At 58.8% G+C, this 17,627-nt stretch overlaps 10 protein-coding genes across 10 annotated transcripts; 6 read left to right on the forward strand and 4 right to left on the reverse strand.

Annotated features, from left to right (window-relative positions):
• Positions 1 to 417: 417 nt before the first annotated feature.
• Positions 418 to 1,438, forward strand: MKK02DRAFT_39200 (uncharacterized protein; the record flags this gene model as incomplete). Its single annotated transcript, XM_053090482.1, has 3 exons — positions 418 to 639; positions 698 to 1,244; positions 1,296 to 1,438. 3 exons carry the CDS (start codon positions 418 to 420, stop codon positions 1,436 to 1,438), a joined length of 912 nt encoding a protein of 303 aa, XP_052942997.1.
• Positions 1,439 to 1,651: 213 nt separating this feature from the next.
• On the reverse strand, positions 1,652 to 3,708 carry MKK02DRAFT_39201 (cyclophilin-like domain-containing protein; the record flags this gene model as incomplete). Its single annotated transcript, XM_053090483.1, has 6 exons — positions 1,652 to 2,240; positions 2,334 to 2,464; positions 2,570 to 2,639; positions 2,688 to 2,730; positions 2,873 to 3,466; positions 3,576 to 3,708. The coding sequence occupies 6 exons, from the start codon at positions 3,706 to 3,708 to the stop codon at positions 1,652 to 1,654; spliced, it is 1,560 nt and encodes a 519-aa protein (XP_052942998.1).
• A 394-nt stretch (positions 3,709 to 4,102) lies between these two features.
• Positions 4,103 to 4,546, forward strand: MKK02DRAFT_29098 (uncharacterized protein; the record flags this gene model as incomplete). The annotated part of the gene is made up of 1 exon (XM_053087708.1): positions 4,103 to 4,546. The coding sequence occupies one exon, from the start codon at positions 4,103 to 4,105 to the stop codon at positions 4,544 to 4,546; it is 444 nt and encodes a 147-aa protein (XP_052942999.1).
• An 828-nt stretch (positions 4,547 to 5,374) lies between these two features.
• Positions 5,375 to 7,749, forward strand: MKK02DRAFT_39202 (uncharacterized protein; the record flags this gene model as incomplete). The annotated part of the gene is made up of 3 exons (XM_053090484.1): positions 5,375 to 5,408; positions 5,466 to 7,329; positions 7,374 to 7,749. The coding sequence occupies 3 exons, from the start codon at positions 5,375 to 5,377 to the stop codon at positions 7,747 to 7,749; spliced, it is 2,274 nt and encodes a 757-aa protein (XP_052943000.1).
• Positions 7,750 to 8,186: 437 nt separating this feature from the next.
• On the forward strand, positions 8,187 to 9,209 carry MKK02DRAFT_39203 (alpha/beta hydrolase fold-domain-containing protein; the record flags this gene model as incomplete). The annotated part of the gene is made up of 1 exon (XM_053090485.1): positions 8,187 to 9,209. The coding sequence occupies one exon, from the start codon at positions 8,187 to 8,189 to the stop codon at positions 9,207 to 9,209; it is 1,023 nt and encodes a 340-aa protein (XP_052943001.1).
• Positions 9,210 to 9,529: 320 nt separating this feature from the next.
• MKK02DRAFT_39204 (uncharacterized protein) lies at positions 9,530 to 10,300 on the reverse strand (the record flags this gene model as incomplete). The annotated part of the gene is made up of 2 exons (XM_053090486.1): positions 9,530 to 9,674; positions 9,768 to 10,300. The coding sequence occupies 2 exons, from the start codon at positions 10,298 to 10,300 to the stop codon at positions 9,530 to 9,532; spliced, it is 678 nt and encodes a 225-aa protein (XP_052943002.1).
• Positions 10,301 to 10,681: 381 nt separating this feature from the next.
• On the reverse strand, positions 10,682 to 11,090 carry MKK02DRAFT_39205 (uncharacterized protein; the record flags this gene model as incomplete). The annotated part of the gene is made up of 2 exons (XM_053090487.1): positions 10,682 to 10,816; positions 10,875 to 11,090. The coding sequence occupies 2 exons, from the start codon at positions 11,088 to 11,090 to the stop codon at positions 10,682 to 10,684; spliced, it is 351 nt and encodes a 116-aa protein (XP_052943003.1).
• A 462-nt stretch (positions 11,091 to 11,552) lies between these two features.
• Positions 11,553 to 12,297, forward strand: MKK02DRAFT_29101 (putative histone H4 protein; the record flags this gene model as incomplete). Its single annotated transcript, XM_053087709.1, has 5 exons — positions 11,553 to 11,635; positions 11,682 to 11,758; positions 11,939 to 11,974; positions 12,105 to 12,126; positions 12,201 to 12,297. The coding sequence occupies 5 exons, from the start codon at positions 11,553 to 11,555 to the stop codon at positions 12,295 to 12,297; spliced, it is 315 nt and encodes a 104-aa protein (XP_052943004.1).
• Positions 12,298 to 12,731: 434 nt separating this feature from the next.
• On the forward strand, positions 12,732 to 14,968 carry MKK02DRAFT_29102 (uncharacterized protein; the record flags this gene model as incomplete). Its single annotated transcript, XM_053087710.1, has 4 exons — positions 12,732 to 12,768; positions 12,837 to 13,059; positions 13,103 to 14,910; positions 14,946 to 14,968. 4 exons carry the CDS (start codon positions 12,732 to 12,734, stop codon positions 14,966 to 14,968), a joined length of 2,091 nt encoding a protein of 696 aa, XP_052943005.1.
• An 891-nt stretch (positions 14,969 to 15,859) lies between these two features.
• MKK02DRAFT_18616 (putative translation initiation factor IF-2) lies at positions 15,860 to 17,579 on the reverse strand (the record flags this gene model as incomplete). Its single annotated transcript, XM_053085982.1, has 6 exons — positions 15,860 to 15,923; positions 16,027 to 16,103; positions 16,156 to 17,114; positions 17,161 to 17,225; positions 17,272 to 17,449; positions 17,525 to 17,579. The coding sequence occupies 6 exons, from the start codon at positions 17,577 to 17,579 to the stop codon at positions 15,860 to 15,862; spliced, it is 1,398 nt and encodes a 465-aa protein (XP_052943006.1).
• Between the last annotated feature and the right edge of the window lie 48 nt (positions 17,580 to 17,627).

A 17,627-nucleotide genomic window follows, 5' to 3' on the forward strand; every position in this document is an offset into this window, starting at 1 on the left:
ATACACATACTGGCGGTCAATATGTGAGCTTACATCGCTGCCGCTCCCTCGAGGAACAGACGAGTACAAGCTGACCAGATAGCTCGGTGCCCTTCACCAGATCACATTTCCCTTCCTGCTGCTCCTTTACCACACTCACCCACCACACTCACCAATCACCTCTTCTGTTTCTTACACGTAAGTCATTTCTTCTCTCTCCCCACCAGGTTTCACGTAGACGATCGTTAGTCGCTGCGTGTTCCAGCAGCTGTAGCCCGAGTGGGGCAGTGCGAGGTCAGAGGCTCGGACTGGAGCGGTGGGGCCGGGAAGGAAGGCGATGATTCAATCGAAGCCTAGCCATGTTCCAGCGGTATCATCAGTGTAGTCCTCCCTCATGGATTAGTAGCTGACATATCAGCTTTGAAACCCAAATACAAAATGTCCGACCCTTCCAACCTTCCCCCTCTTCCCGCAAACCACCTCAACCACCCGGAGAACTGGACGACCGGTTCTGAGCCCATCACCTCCAACCAGGAGGGCTTCATCAAGGTCCTCGAAGGGCAGAAGCCGGACCTCGTCCCGGAGGCCGGCCTTGACACCTCCAAGCTGAGCAAGAGCGATGCGAGCGATGTCATCGACAAGCTCAAGAAGGGGGAGAAGGTAAGCTTCAGGTTCTCCGAATGTCTTCGAGCAGAGACCTTGGAGCTGACATCCGCAGCTGGGTGACTCGGTGAACGACGCCGAAAACCACGTCGAGAGCGGCGGCAAGCCCGCGGCCGCTTCCTCGAGCGGGAAGGAAGACACCTCGGCTTCGACGAAGCGTAAGGCGCCCGCCGCGGACGAGGCCGACAAGCCCGCGTCCATGGAAGCTGCCGCGGAAGAGGAGGGCACCGGCGAATCGATCTCTACCGGCTCTACCAGCGCTACCGGTGAGGTCAAGTCCAAGGCCTCCTCCTCGAAGAAGCCCGCAGACGACGACACAATCCACAAGGCCAAGAAGGCCAAGAAGGACGGCGAGGCGGACCCAATCGAAGAGGCCATCGTGGCTAAGGCGGAAGGAGAAACCAAGGAGGATCCCATCGAGGTCGATACCCCTCCCACTGAGCAGATCGCCACTCCGGCCGAGCCGGCAGATGGTGAGAAGGCCACCACAGCCAACGGCGGAACGAATGGCGCGAAGGCGGCGAATGGCGGAGCAAAGAAGGGGGAGGAGACCACCCCGGGGGATGAGGCGCATCTCGACCACCCTGAGAACTGGGCTACTGGTGAGCGTTTTTCGCCCGTAGTGGATGGATGAAGGCAAGCTGACTCTACAGGTGACCAACCCGCTACGGACAAGCAGAAGGGCTTCCTTAAGGTGTTGGAGAAGCAGAAGGGCGCAGAGGGGGCCGCGGGCGATGTCGAGCACCTCGGCAAGTCCGAGGCGAGCGAGAAGATCGATGAGCTTAAGAACATGTAAACGGGGAGGAGGGGGACAAAGTTGGATCTGCCGAAGTACAATGTAGGCATAGTGACTGAAAGCGGAAGAAGTAAAAGCTAGCCAAGCTGCCGATTGTAGATATAGCAATACCCGTCATCGCATAGTCGTCTCCGTCCTTACCTTCTTAAGCTTCCTTTTGCCGGTCAAACACGAACACCAGCATTTGCATTGAGCTTGACTCGATCAGCTGATCTACCTTCTACTTCTATCCCGACTCCTGTCCCTGCTTCGCTCGCGATACCTCTCCCTATCCCTATCCTTCTCCCTCGGTCTATCCCTCTCATCCTTTTCCCGCCTTCTATCGCGGTCATCGTCCCTATCATCCCGCCTCCGACTCCCGTGACCGTGACCATGACTGTCCCGCTTCCGATCCCTCGACCCACTCCTTTCTCTCCTGTACCTCTTCTCCTCATCCCTGTCTCTATCCCTGTCTCTCCTCGGGCTCCGACTCTTCCTCCTCTCCCTCTCCCTCTCCCTGTCGCCCCCAGAGCTCCGACTGGGCTCTTTGTCAAATACCATTCCATAGCCCCCTCCTCCTCCTCCGCCGCCGCCGCTACTCCCACCTCGAGACCCGTAGCCGCTGTCCCTTCCTCTCCCAGCGCCTCCCCCTCTAGGGGCCATGTAGGTATCTCCACCACCCCCTCCTCCTCTCCCGCCAAAGCAGCCCCTCCCTCCACCTCGTCCACCACGACCTCCGCGGCCGCCACCCATCCCGCCCACTCCGCCCGGGATCCCGTCAAAGCCTTTCGCGACGGATTGGGAGAAGTCGACCCAGATACGACTGCTTGTCAGCTCTTTCGCTCATATCGAAGCCCGCACAGACTAGGCAAGGAGCCAAGGGGAGAAAGGCGAGGGCACGGCAGGGCAGACGTACCGGTCATCAATCAGGACATTTTGCATCTTGAAGTATGCCGCCTCCGCCTCGGAGGCAACTGAGAATTCGATGAATGCGTACTGCAGGGAATCGCCAGAGGTCTTGTCGCGGATGACTTCGCACGAGAGGATCTGGGCATCAGCAGATGCACCTCGCGGGAACGTGGAGCCACAGAGGAAGGATTGGATGGAGAGGGAAGGTGGAGGTAGAGGGAGAGGGAGAGGCAAGCGACTTACATCGCCAAAGCGGGAGAAGATGAGGTGGAGATCGTCGTCTGTCGTTATGGGGTTGAGCTTGCAAACGAAGCTGTATGATCAGCTTATGTGCAGGAACGGGACCTGGCGACGAGCTCACAGGGTGGCTTCGGGTACTTTGACGTTGGCGAAGGGGAGATCACCTGTGCTGTTAGCATCGTTCTATAGGATTATGACGGGCCAGGTCCGCGATACACGCCTGTACTCCATTGATTCCATCTGGCTTCTCTTCCCAGACCTAATTCACACCCACGACCCTCCGACAGCAAGCTATGAGCGACTCACCAATCATCTCCAGCGTCAACGCGCTGCTCGCCGCCGCCGTCCTCCTGCGCTCCAACTCCAACTCGTTCTCGTCCCTCTCCCTAAACACATCCTCATCCTCTCCAATTCTCGCCACGCCTTCGCCCATACCCATCAGATCAGGCGGCCTCACCGGGCTCTGCGGCTCCTCCATCATCCCCTCTGGATCAGGGAACGGATCTTCGAGGACCTCGACATGCCGGATCCGGATATCCTGGAGCGGTCTACCGTCTTTATCGAGGAACGCCTCGTTGATCTTGTCGAGCGTCTCGAAGCCCTCAATGACGTGTCCAAAGACAGAGTGATGGCGCTCGTCCAGATAGTCGAGGGAGGGTGCGAGGGTGATGAAGAATTGAGAACCGGCGCCCGGGGGATGAGAGGGGGAGACGGCCATGGAGACTGTTCCGCGGGCGGTGTGCTTTAGGGTCCGATGGGTGTCGGGGACAAAGTAGCGGGAGGGGGAAGTAGAGGGAGTAGAGGAGGAAGTGAGGATGGAGGTGTTGTACGAGGCGAAAGACTCGCCGCCTGTTCCGGAGGCGGTGGGGTCGCCGGTCTGACAGATGAAGTTCTTGGACACTGGTGGTCAGCCATAGTCCATGCCCGGGAGACTGGATAGTATCAATTTGGAGTGACCGTCGAACTGCATTTGGGCGGGCTGACAGTAGAGTGGGAAGCAAAGACTTACCATTGAAGAACGCATTCAAGTTGTAATACTTGACTTTACAGAGCTTCAAGAAGTTCTCGCACGTCTTGGGGCATTTATCCACTTCCAGATCAATGACGAGCTCCCCTAGGGACGTCTCGAGCATGACTGACATGCTGGGCCGAGGGTTTGGCCTTTTGTGCTGATTGAAAAGTAAGCAAGGATGAGGGGGAGTTGAGAAAGTTGAAAGGTCAAGAAGGTGGAGGTGGATTTGGATATCTGGATTTGGGTGGACGCAACCGACAGTCCGCGGCTGTCCAGAAGTCTGATCCAGTCTTGCTTGACTCTCAAGCTGCATGACAGAGTGAAGATTGCAACAGTGCCATCAGGTGGTGTTGATACTGATGCATCATACGATCGGAGCTGAGAGAAGACAAGCTACGAGCAGGCTACCGCTCCCTTCCCCTTCTCACCCCTTACCCGCATGCCAGTGACACCGCCGCACGAAGAGGACCCTCTTGAAAATACCGACCCTTACCACCAGTAGCACGCCCCAGCCCCGCAGGCACATGACCTGCGCGACCGAGACGCACAACCAGGAGGTACGGACCGATATTTACAGGAAAAAAAAGGTCCCCATCCTGCCATGTCCGCCCGTCGTTCTGACGCCCAATACCGATGCAACCGCTTCGATGTCCGTCGTGCCTTTCCCGCCGTCCGCCCTCCGAGGAAATAAGCGAGGAAGTCGAGTGGCCTTCTTCGCCACCTTCTCCGCCCCCTTCTCCGCCACCTTCTCCCTTTACCGGCTCCGGCACCTCGACTGGCGCCGTCCTCCAGGAGGCCCGCTTGTAAGGCTGGCTCTGCAACGGCTCCTCCAGCGCCCGCTTCTTCCCCTTGGCATTGCTGCCTACGACCCCGCTGAGGCTCTGCTCCTCGGTGGAGATGACGAGCGTCCAAGGCGAAGACAGGCGCGGCCGCCGCGTCCCCCTCCTTTTCGCCGCTGGCCGGGCTGAGGACCCTAATGCCTCGGGTAGAGTCGAGCCAGGCTGTTGAGGAAGTCGGTGGCCGATGGAGAAGACGCGGCAGCGGCACCGTTGTCGATGGCCTGGTCGAGCATAGCGTCGGATCTGAGTAGAGGGGCGCAGCGTTGACTGGTGGACTTATCGGTCCTTCTCTTGCTCCCTCTGGGGTGTCGAGGATCCAGAGGGGCGAGAGCTGGCATACCTCGCCTTACATGAGCTGCCGGTTATCGATGTTCCGCGAAGCCAGAATCGCGTACGGTACGAACGAGAGCGGAATGGCGATGGCGAGATGGGCGAAATTAAGAAAACTGATCAAGATGAGGGGAAGAGGATGAAGACCTGTCGACCCGTTCAGTATATCAGTCAGTCGACCGTTAGAAGCGAGTCTCGAGCCCACCCCAAAAATCTTCTATGTGCCCTGTCGACCCCGGAAGCCTATACCATCTTTGCGCCATCCACACGCCCTCTCCGCTCCGCTCCCCATTCCCCACTTTCCCTGAATTCCAAGCCCCGTCGGAATGCCCTGCAACCCACGAGATGGGAGCATACATGCCACGCACCATACAAGTAGCTGCGGGCCTGTTCCGCCTTAGGTCTGAGCTATCTCGAGTACTGTACATGACGAAGAAGGATAATCAAATCAGATACCGTCTCTCTCTCTCTCCGCTCTGCCAAGCTCCACATTCCTCGCAATTCTCTCCGCTTTGGGCAATTCCCTTTGTTCCGCCGTCGTTCGCCACCCGACCCCCTTCAACTCACCCTTGGCCTTTCTTCTCTTTCCTCTCATCTCCCCCCTCTGCATAGAGGCAGAAAGTCAGGATGAAGCTCTCCATCTTAGCCCTTGGGGCCCTAGGTAAGTTCTTGTCATCTTTTTCGTTTGAAAGGAGAAGAAAATGAACTGATATTCTAGCGACAACAGCCTCGGCGGGCATATTCCTCCCCGACGACCGAAACAACCGAGACAACCAATTCCCTCCTACTATGCAATACCGTACCTCTCACCTACCCTCCGCGGAGCAGCCCCACGCATCGGACAAGCCTTCTCCAGCGTGGATGGCGGCTCATGCTGCCCAATCCTCTCCGGCGATGGCGCAGGCTAGACCATGCCACGGTCACGGTCACCCCCGCCCCTACGGCCACGGCCACGACCAGCACAATGATGTCCCGACCGGTACACTCGGAATCGCCCTCCACTCCCTCCGCGTCTGGCTGAGTGAGCACAATCTCATCCACTATCGGCCGTTCTCGCCCATCACGTACCCGCGGCACGGTCTCGGTCCCGGTCGCCCGGACAAGACTTACTTCCCGGTGACCTCGGCTCACGGGCCCAAACTCATGCTCAAGGAGATCAACTGGCGGAACGTCGAGTTCATCGACGAGGATCCGGAGAAGCCATACTCGGACGCAGAGATGCAGGAGAAGCTCATCGCTCTGGTCAAAGGAGGGCTGAGTCACGGCGGGCTCATCCCAACCATGAGAGCCGGGGTCATCCGGGTCGTTCAGCTCGGCGAGGGGTACGATACTGCGCGACAGTACTATCCCGGCTACGAGATCCGGGATGGGGAAGAGGAGAGGCGGTACACGCAGTACACGGGCAGTTATCTCAGTTCCGAGGCGGAAGAGGTGATGCGGAAGCAGCAAGAGGAGTTGCGGATGAGGTTGGAGGCGCAAGCAAAGAGTGGAGAAGGTCTCGGGGAGGCGGATCCGGACAGGGCATGGAGATACAGGGAGTTTCCCTCCAGCATGAGCGTGGAATACATGGAGGAGATTCTGCAACAGCGAGAGCAAGAGCATGGGCTCTTGAGGGGATTGCGGAACGTCGCACCGGAAGATCTCGCTCGCTACGGGAATCATTGGACAAGTCCACACGTCCACTTTCCCCCTTCGCGTCCGGATCAACACGAACCCCAGCCGATGCTCAAGGAAGTCAACTGGGTCAATGTCGAATTCGTCGACGAGGACCCGGAAAAGCCCTACTCGGCGGAAGAGATCCAGGACAAGGTCCTCGCCGTTGTCGGGACATCCACCAGGGACGGCCGGATCCCAACTATGGCGGCGGGCTCGATTCGGACGGTCCACGTCGGCGCCAACTACATGTCGACGCGGGTATACGAAGCGGGGTATCAGCCAAAGGAAGGGGAGGAGGAGGGGCGGTATGTCCAGTACAACGGGGACTATCGTAATCCCGAGGCGGAGGAGGCGTTGCGGAAGCAGCAAGAGCAGATCCGGGCGGAGATGGACAAGAAGAGGCTAGAGCTGCAGGCATTCCGGATTGCCAATCCGGACGCTTATGAGCGATACAAGGAGTTCCCGACCAGTATGGGGATGCCCGAGATGGAGGGGATCCTGAGCCAGCGGGAGAGGGAGGGTAAGGCGATGAGGCCGATGAGGGGGATGCCGGGCTGGGTACCGGGAGATCAAGCCGGACAGGGAGGCGGAATGAGTGCGGAAGAGAAGGAGAGGCACGCGGCGGGGCTGAAAAGCTTCAGAAAGGCCAACCCGGAGGTATATGAGCGGTACAAGGAGTTCCCAACCACCATGGGCTCGGCGGAGATCGAAGAGATCCTACGTCAGCGGGAGAAAGGGGCGATGAGGGGTCAAGCAGGCACTGCGGCATGGTCGCAGGTGCCGCCGGTCGTAGTGGATCTCAGGGGACAGATGCCTGCTCCGGCCTGGACGCACGCTTTTGCTGGACATGGGGATGAGCGGCCAGGAGGCGGATTGCACGGGAAGAATGGATGGCATCACCGTCGGCCTCAGACATTCGGCGGGAGGTGAGCTATCCCACGTTGGAGTATGGACTTGCGCTGATCTTCAGACTTCACCGGGCAATGAAGAACCTGCGACCCGCTGAATCACTCGCTCTCGCTTTCGTCCTCGGCGCAGGTCTCGGCTCCATCTTCCACATGCTCTTTATGATCACTCTCCTCCTTACCCGTCGGATCCGATGCGGCCGGTTGAGCAAGGAAGAGCGGCGGGCGCGGCGGGCAGAGAGGCGCGCGAGGCGAGGTGGCGGGGCAGTCAGGCTGGAGGGGGAGGATGTAATTTGTGTTTTGAGGGCGCCGGAGGCTGTGCAGGAGGCTCAGGAGGTGCAGGAGGTCGAGCAGGCGGTGGAAGTGAGTGAGGTGGAGGGGTTGCCGGGGTATGAGGAGGATGCGGCTATTGCGGCGAAGTTGGCTCAGGACAAGGCTTAGGCTGCTTTGAGCCGGTATCGCCTAGGACTTTTATGTTTCCCTCATCTCTTAAGTTTTATCTCTAGCTGCTTTGATCTGATTGTATGTGATCTCCGATCTTGTTCATCTGGCATCTGATGCATGCTCTGCATCAAGCTGGTCTGCTTCTGCTCGCCTGCTGCTCGCCGTTCTCAGGAACCGGTCCAGACTCCGCGGGACTCCGCGGCGGTGTGACCGAGGCCGAGGCCGAGGCGTGCCTGTACCTTTTGGCCGATCTCGACACGAGATGATGACGTAGTGACGCGGTCCATCGAGATTTTGACCGCGCCGAGGGTCGACTGGGCGACGACCATGCCAGCTCATACCTTTGATACAACTTGCCTATATTACCATTCACCCACCCTGCCCACCCGACCCCCTCCAATTGCATGTTCTCATACTTTACATCCACAGCCGAAATGCACTTTGCCTACCTCAAACTCAAAGGTATCGCTACCACCATCCGCACGGCCGTGTGGACCGACGTCGGGACGGTCCAGAATGACGCGGACGAGACTATCCAAATCCCCTCTCGGGACAAGAAGCGGTCCATCACTGTAGACGTCTACCGGCCTCCTGGGCAACGCACCACGCCTGCTATCCCCACCGCGCCTGGCCCACCTGCCGGCTCCCCTCGTACCCTCAACCTCCGTATCGGTTCGAAATCCCCTTCCCCACCTTCCTCCCGCTCCTCCTCCTCGTCTTCCCTCCCCGCCATCGTGCACGCAGAAGGCGCCTACCTCGTCAACTTCCACGCGTCCTACTCTGTCCTCGACGCTCTCCGGCGTACAGACGTCCACTTCCTCCAGAAGATGGCCAACGAAACCAACCATACCGTGTACGACGTGCACTACCGCCTGGCGCCCGAACACCCCTTCCCCGCGGCGTTCGAGGACGGTGAGGACGTCATCGCCTCCCTGCCCCCTTCATCCTCCATCTCCCTCTCTGGCTTTGCCTCCGGCGGGAACCTAGCCCTCTCCCTCTCCTCCTCGTCGTCCGTCGCCCCCCGCGTGAAATCTGTATTCACCCTCTACCCCCTCGTCGACTATACCATCCGCGAAAAGGACCTTCGGGCGCCGGACGAGTCTGTACCCCCTCGTATGGCTCCCGAGGCCGCGGGGCTTCTGAACGACTGCTACCTCTACGGCGGGGCGGATCCCAAAGATCCCCGCGTGTCGTCGGCATTCGCACCGGTCGCATCATACCCCAAGGACGTCTTCATCTATACGGCGGCGCAGGACCCGCACTGCGTGAGCGGGGAGAGCCTGGTCAACAAGTTGAAGGAGGCGGGGAAAGACGTTAGGTGGAAGCGGTACGAGGGATGTGGGAGCTTCTTTGACAAGAAGCCGGAGCCGGGTGCGGACCCACAGAAGGCCGATGCGGCGAGGAAGGAGGTGTATGCTGCGTTCGCGGAGTTTTTGAAGGCGCAGGCGGCGGCATAGGCAGAAGGGCATTGGGCATTTGGGAACTGGGCAATTTTGTGAGTTCTGTAACTGCCGATCGTAACAGGCTGGAGCTGATCCATCAGATCTTATAATGAAATGACTTTACGACCACACTGTATCCGTATTAGCTGCATCTAATTGTATATATATACCGAAAATGAATCATTGCAAGCCGCCTCTGCACGCTGACACCAGTATGCCACGGCTCACCTCTGCTGATGATGTGTTTCGAGGCTGATTGCTTTCGTCGTGCTGATCAAGTATAGGCTACATGCTGCAAGAGACGACAATACCTTTAAACTATAGTGGAGCTATACTTAATGTGCTTGTCTATGTGGTGAGTGGTGTGCCGGCTTGTGCTGCGGCGATGGATGGACGGGCTTGTCTTGGGCTGTTGGCTGGTCTTCACCCTTGAACGTGTATTGCTTGAATGGTTTCCAGGGCCCGCCCATGTACTCCCAGCTGCGCAATCAGCGAACGATCGCAGCTGCTATGCTCCACTCCAGCTCGAATGTAGCACCAAGTGGGACGCTCTTCAGTGACCGCTCGACTTACAGCTCAAACCCTACCGCCCTCCCCTTCTTACTCTCCCTGAACACCCTCTCCACCTCCTCCAGACAATTGTTCACCTCTTCCTCACTCTCAGCCTTATTCAACACAGTCACATGCGGATGCGCCAGCTTCATCAGATCCTGATTCGTCAATCTCTCCTTATCCCCCTCCTCCCCTTGCTTGATCTCTTTATCCGCATCCTGCTCCCGCCTCATCCCCGCCAACAACGCCTTATGTATCCCCTCTATCGCATTCTTCGGCTTGACACTCTCTATCGCTACCATGACGCCCCGACTCCCCATCTGTTTCGGGTGGCCCACGGACACGTCGAATCCGGGCCGCTGGCAGAAGGTCTGAAGTTGCGCCTCGAGCGCGGGGACCCGGCGAGGCGGAATGGCGTGGAAGAGGGTCAGGTGCGCGGCGAGGTGGTTTCGAGAGGATGGGAAGTATTTTGTGCGGAGGGAGGTCAGGAGGGTGTGTGTTTGGGCGTCGAGGGTGAGGGTCAGGACGAGCGGGCCGGGGGGGAGGGGGGACATCGTGGTTGAGAGGACTGGCTGGTGGTGACAGGGGCAGAGGGGCAGAAGGGGAGTGGGATCAGTGCTGGGCGTGCGAGAGAGAGAGAGGACGTGTCCGCTGGAGAGATGTGGTCGCAGAGATAGATGAAGTCCGATAGGGCAGCAAAGACAGGCTCGACCGATCTCTGACTTTTGGGCAATGACGTATATAGCTGCCTCCACCACCATGCAAGATGCGTGGAGGCTCGAGGGATGATATGGTATCAGACCAGTTACAGCCTGAATGTGATAGTCTGAGGCATGGACTCTTTACGCCTACGCGATAGCAAACAGAAGTCCCCACAATGAGGTCCTCAGAGCTCCTAAAACCATGCATCTCCCTCATCTCTCCACCCTCCCCAGCTAGGCATAAGGCAATAACTTCTGCAACATCTTGGCCTGCGTCGGACTCGCATACCGCGTCTTCCCTAGCCTATTTATCCTAGACGCCGAGAAGAGGGTATTCAGATGTCGTTTCCCCGCTTGAGCGCGTTTGAACTGGGGATCAGCTTCCTCCGCTTTTTATATAGGTTCCCGTGCGAGATCAGAAACGCACCAGTCCTGAAGCGGTACGGAAGAACCGCTTCTTGGTCCCCGAGTGGGATTTGAGCTTGTCGGCTGCTGGTGCAGAGGCTGAGAAGGTGCGGGATGGTATTGATAGGGAGACGGAAGTGGGAGCGAGATGTGCGAGGGGGGCGGGGAGAGGAAGGCGGAGTGGGAGGGGTAATCGTGAGGGGCCAGCGAGGGCATTTCGGGCTGCGAGTGCGAACATGGTGAGGGCGCTGCGGGCTTGGCTGTACAGTGTTGGTCTATGCGGAGAGTCTTGTGTGATACAGTAGCTGGTCGTCTGGTCCAAAGCTTGTGTCGCTGCCGCAGTGAATTCTCGTATCAACCAACCCCTGTCGTTTCAAGCTAAACGCCACGTCATGTCTTCTCACGCTGTTCCTGATTCACTTGCACGTGATCAAATGTCTCAGACGCAATCACTCGCGCGCCGGCGATATGCGCGCGACTGGTTGACGCGGCTGCGGTGGCTTGTTTACCTCCCCCTTCCCTGTCCCATCTATAAAGCCTCGTCCCCTTCTCTCTTCTTCCCCTCCATCCACTCTCATCTTCACATTCGGTAAGTTTCCCTCTTCCCTCCCACAACTCACCTTCAAGCATACTGACAGATCAGTACTCTGTACACCCCTACACTCACCCACCCACCCTACTACTACTACTCCTTCTAACAATGTCTGGTCGAGGAAAGGGCGGCAAGGGTCTCGGCAAGGGCGGTGCTAAGCGCCACCGCAAGGTCCTTCGTGACAACATCCAGTAAGCTTAAGATCACCTTCCGTCGAAGTCCCAGCTGACATCCCAGGGGTATTACCAAGCCCGCGATCCGTCGTCTCGCCCGTCGTGGTGGTGTCAAGCGTATCTCTGGTCTTATCTACGAGGGTGAGTACATGCTCCGGCTTCTCGGCTATCGCCTCTATCCTTCCACGTTTCTCTGCCATCCTTGGGGCGCCCTATGGGTCCCTCACCTCCCCCACCCTACTCATTTCCCCTCAACTCCTTCCTGTACCCTTCTGCACAAGTTTCTGACCTTCCTACATGTCTGGACAACGCTGACGTGAGTTGAGACCCGCAGTGTATTGAAGATCTTCCTTGAGAGTGAGTACTGCCCTTTTCACCTTTCCAACGACCCCCGGAGCGCCCCAAGAGCCTCAGGGGGTCCCAACATCCCTTCTCGACCCAATTTCGCCCCTAATGCCCTCTCCTGGACGTCCGCTGACCACTTCAGACGTGATTCGTGATTCGGTCACGTGCGTGCTTTTTCTGCTCTTTGTGGCTATGTCCTGACGTCCGCGAACGATGGAAAAGTAGCTGATCGACCTAGCTACACCGAGCACGCCAAGCGCAAGACCGTCACCTCGCTCGACGTCGTCTACGCCCTCAAGAGGCAGGGCCGCACGCTCTACGGTTTCGGCGCTTAAGCGACTTGCTCGCTCGTACCACTTTCAGGTCGAGAGAAGCGGAGGAGAGGGGGAGAAGAGGGGAGTTGGGGATGTTCGTTTTTCGCTCTTTTAGCCACTTTGATTAGCTCCGACATGTATCGTGTGAGCTCGTACTGTATCCTTGTGGTCCTTGGGCTTCTTCCGCCTTTGTCTGCATAGCTTCAGGTCTGCATCGTCCATACGATGCGATTGAAGTGCAGAGTGTATGAGAAGAATGATGATACCATGCCGGCACGCTTCGACGCGACTGGCAGCAAAGGATATTTCGCGTTCTACTTGTATGAGGTACTGTCCATCACACCATCGTCCCTACGGCGGGGCTGTAGACTGATAGGGCAACACTGACGCGCTGACGCCTGGGCCTGACGAGATCTCCCCCGTTCTATGCCCTAGACGGGAGTGTCAAGCCCATGATGACCCCAGCTCCAGGCAAGATCCACACACTCCCCGGTAAATCCCCCACTCTTACTCACTGCGCAACTCCCCAGTTTCAAGATGATAGACGCTGACAGCTCCAGTCAAGGTCTCTTACACTGTGGACAGCTCGGCGCAGACATACTTTACCGTCCTCCCCGAGCGGCAAAAGGTGTACGTCCACCCGAGACCCTCTTCGCGGTCCACTGGAGCCAGCGCCGGCGCCAGCTCAGACGCGGGGTACTATGGCGGGGATTCACAAGGCGAAGAAGGCGGACTGGGGAGCTGCGTATTGAAGAGCGTTGCGTGGGGCGTATGCTATGCTAGGTGAGTCCATAATAACGTATAAGAGCTCGGCGCTGATATCCAGCCCCGAATGCGTCCCCGCACCCACCTCTCACGATTTCTCCGTCTACTCCCTTGACCCATCGCCTACATCCACCTCAACATCTCGCGCTTTCCCCTCCCAGTCTGACAATGGTGATCTCGACCCCCTCCCGGCCGAACGATGGGACGGGAAAGGGTTCCTCTCGTGGGCCCTATACGAGCCGAACGACGGAACGACCCTTATCCGCGGTCGAGTCGTATACGACCCTGACGCGTTCGAGGGGGTCTCGTTCAATCCCGCTGGGGGTCTCGAGGGGCTGCTCGCGCTCAGCCAAGAAGGCGAAGGTGAGGGCGAAGAGGGGTGGGGATTGGAAGTGCAGCTGAGTCTGAGGATGGTCAATCTCGGAGGGAGGGCCGTGGGGGACAAAAAGGAATTCGGGGAGATGCTCGCTCGTGTCAAAGAAGGAGGGGCAGGACGAGGCGGGGGTGGACTGCCAATCATGTCCCTCCCTGCGCCCCTACCTGCGGTCCGGAGGGAAGAAGTACCGGGAAGAAGGCGGATCGAGCCGAGATTGATCGACCAGTCGGAAGTCTCGGGCGGGACGTTCGGGATCTCGACAGGACTGGAGAGGCGGGGTCTGGGAGGTGCCGTCGGGGGTCCAGGACCAGCGCGGACCAGCTCGAGCGCAGCGGCCAACCTGCCCACTTCGGAGGGATCGCGACCTAGACCGCCTCTCCCACATCGGTCTTCCCTATCTGGCGTAACGTCCGTCCCGCCAAGCAGCGTCCCTATGGCGGCTACCTCCTCGGAATCCTCTCGGCCCATGTTCGCCGCACCCCCACTCCCACCCGCGAGCCTCACACCCCCCAACTCCAATTCCAAACCCCCTGCTTCAAGCGCCGCACCCGTTTCGGACAGGGACGAGCGCGAAACTACCCCTCCCACAGCGCCTACCCGGCGCTCACCCCCTCCTTCCACCCCCTCCCGCCTTCAAGCGATCCTCCGGTCCGATGCGAAGCTATCGCCCAATCTCGCTCGGTCGCTCGCCAACAATCCGACGCTACTACGTCTGCTCAAAAGCGTTCCGGCCTCTGCGGCACCTCTCGCCGCGCTCAACAAGCTGCGCTCGCCATTCGACAACGAGTCGGGCGAAGCGGACGCAGGTGGGAGCAGTACCGATCCAGGCCTGTATGGACCCCCTCCACCTCCTCCGGCGTTCCTTCGCTCCTCCCCTGCTCAGGCCCAAGCCGGGGCAGCAGCAGGAACAGGAACAGGCACTAAGCCCTCTCCCGCCGGTTCCTCCGCTTCACACGCCGCGGCCACCCCCAACTTCAATACCCCCGGCTCGGCCGCCACTATCACCAAAGCCAGCACGAACGGCAAGAAGGGTGCGGCCGCCTCTGCCTCTGCCTCGGGATCTACGAGCGGGACCGGCGCCATAGGCCGGATGTGCGATAATTGCGAGACTACCAAATCGAGGTGTTGGCATTCCCGTCCGAGCAAGGCGCAACCGGGGGCGGTCATGAGTGTGTGCGAGGAGTGTGCTGTCTACTTCAACAAGCACAAGAAGATGCGGCCTGTTAGTCTGACGGCTAAGGCGGCGGGGGCGGGGGCGGTGGGGCAGGGAGAAGGGGAAGGGAGCGGGAGTGGAGAAGGGACGCCTGGTGCGGGCACGAGCGCAAAGGCGAAGGGCAAGGCAAAGGCAAAGGCGGCTGAACCCAAAAAGACTGGCGTCGGGGTCGGTGTAGGTGTGGGGGTCGGCATAGGCGTAGGGGCAGGAGCCGAGACGACCCCTCCGACCTCAGTCTCCAAAACGGGCGCAGCGGAGATGATGGCGGCCGCATCAGCGGGTTCGGGCGTCGGCTCAAAACGCAAATTCGAGCAGCCGAGCCAAGGGGTCCGGTCTAGCCCCCGACGGTCCGTCAGTCGGAACTATCAACAAACGGGACCTCCGCCGACGTTCCTCCCTCCCCCTCCGCCGGATCCGCTCTCGCACCCACCAAGTGATCCGTCGCTGCTCAACAATGACAACGCTGTTGCTTCGTCGTCCGCCGCGCCAGCACACCCCGAAAGTCCCGCTCGAAAACGCAAAAAGGGAGTTCCGCCACCTCCGTCCCCTCGCCGCAATACTCGCGCGGCAGCCAAGGAGATGCAAGATACTGTGGAGGCGTCGGAGCCTACTGCTGGTGGGATGAAGCAGGAGAACCCGTTTTTGGTTTCTAGCGCTCAGAATGGGCAGAACGGGCAGGTTGGGCATGGGCTTGGGGGAAATGGACGTGCAGCACAAGGGCAGGAAGAACATGTGGATATTGAGGCGTTCTTGGCGCAGTTTGCGGCGGATGGAGAGGGGCATGGGCATGGTCAGCATGGTCACCCGGAGGGAGCGAACGGAGCGGCGGGAGGTCAGGAGATGCATGCAGGACATGGGGCCCATGAGGCGGATGGTGGTGATGGAGAGGTGGACATGGACAAGTGGTTGAGGGATGTAGGGATCGATTTTGAGGGGATGGAGGGGTAGGTGAGGATCTGTATAGCTTGTAACGGTCATTGTGGGTGTGTTCAATAGAGTCTTGGTACGTACTTCTGGTATACAGCGTCCAGATGTACTTGGCATAATGCACAGGCAGATCTCGCTTCCAAGTGAGCCGTCGTACACTTGTGTCGTGTCAGGTTGGACTACGTGTATCAATGTATGTAACACCCAAGCCCAAGACCCAAGAGATATGTATACATTGCAGTCGAACGAAGCCTCCTCTGCGGCCCAAATGCCCCAAACCCGGATAGCGATACCGAGTAGACTCAGACGAAGCGCTTGTACGCGTGCTTCTCGTATTCCTTCGTCCGGGCAGCCTTCTGCTTTCGGCTGTCAAGTCAGCCCCTGGCTCATATACGATCATGAATGACGAGGACATGCGAAAAGGAAGGCGGTGATGTGATGGGTAGACAAAGTAAGAAGTTCAACTCACGCTTGTGGCAATCTAGGCTCAACCAGACCTTTCCTCTGCATCGCCAAGAACTGATCCTTGAAGTGATTTCCTTCAGGCTGTATCGTCAGCTACCTTCTCTTCACTTCTGCAAGACAGACCACGACTCACCTTGACCTGCCTCAACGTCTCGGCGAGATCTTCTCCTAGCTGAACAGCCACATCCCCCTTCCTCAACACGTACTTGCCCACCTTATCACCCGCCTCCTTGGTCCCCTTTGCTTCCTTCTCCATCTTCATCTCCTTCTTGATCTTTGCCGCCTGGGCATGCCGTGCCTCCCGCTCCTGCTCGGCCTTCTTGAACGCCCCGAGCGCTCCAATTGACTTGGCGAGTTTACTAGCCATTTTCGCTCGTTTTTCCGCTTCGGCCGCTTCGCGTAGTCGGATCGCCTTATTTCGCTGCGCCTGGGTCTTCCGGCCCTTCTGCTTTCGCTTCTCCTCGTCCTCGTCCACTATCTCCTCCTCCGACTCGGCGCCGCCCTCGACCTCTCCAGGCCCAATATCCATACCCTCCGCATATTCGCCCGTCCGCCCCACAGCCTTTCTATTCTCAATCACCATCCCCCTCTCGTTGATCCGCTCCAAGTCCTCTGCTTCCTGCGCCAACTTCCCCCGCTCCTCCTCCAGCGCCTTCTCAATCAACGCCCGATGACTCTCCACGGTCGGATTATAACTCGTGCCGGAATCAGGAACCTCCCCGTTCCTCCCCTCCACGATCGCACCGTGAAGCCCCTCCCGACGCCGCGCGAGCGTAACGGGGAATTTGGGCTTTGGGGGCGCGATAGCCTCTTCCCCGAATCCGCCTGGCAGACTCAGAGTGGGGTCGGAAGCCCACGCATCGGATCCGGCGAGGGTGGGGGCAATAGGGATCTGAGAGGCCGATTGACCTTCCGGACGGTGTTCCCGCAGTGCAATTCGGCGGAGTCGGGCTTTTTCTTGAGGGCGGACTTTGGGGGCGGAGGGGGCGATGGTGTACCGTGGGGAGAGGGAGGGGATGGCGGACCGTTCAGCCAGTATAGCGAGGGATCGAAGAGGTTTCTTGGGCCGAGACTTGCGGAGATTGGATGCCACTAAATATTAGCTCTTGGCGGTAATACCCAGAGTGAGCGGACTAACGGGCTGCATCTCCTGTTACGTCGACAGTGAAGAGGGAACCATTACTCCTGTCCGCTACTTTCCCACTGCTTGTCAGCTTCTGCGCCTGATCGACTCTCGCTGCTAGCTCACCCAGTGACCCGCTCCTCCTCCCTGGCTTCCTCCAAAGCCCCCTCCACATCCCTCAAATCGATATTCTTGCGCCACGCCTTCTTTCCTTTCCTGCTCGTCTGCCCTAACGCCGCTGGTGCGCCCGTATCCAGTACGATACCGTTCCCACCTGCGCTCTTAGACGGGAGAGACGACGGGTCTGCTCCAGCAGAAGAAGAAGACGGTAGGTCCGCCTTGGGCTTGCCTCGGATCTTGAGCTGGTATGCGGAAGGACGGTCGTATGGCTTCGTCGGAGCCTTTGGGGCTGAAGAGGGGCCTGCGCGCGCCATCTTAAGTCTGTCTCAAGGGCTCTGGGTTGCGTAGAGGGTAAGTGAGGT

Source organism: Dioszegia hungarica (assembly GCF_025882075.1).
Source record: "Dioszegia hungarica strain PDD-24b-2 chromosome Unknown MKK02contig_19, whole genome shotgun sequence".
NCBI lineage: Eukaryota > Fungi > Basidiomycota > Tremellomycetes > Tremellales > Bulleribasidiaceae > Dioszegia > Dioszegia hungarica.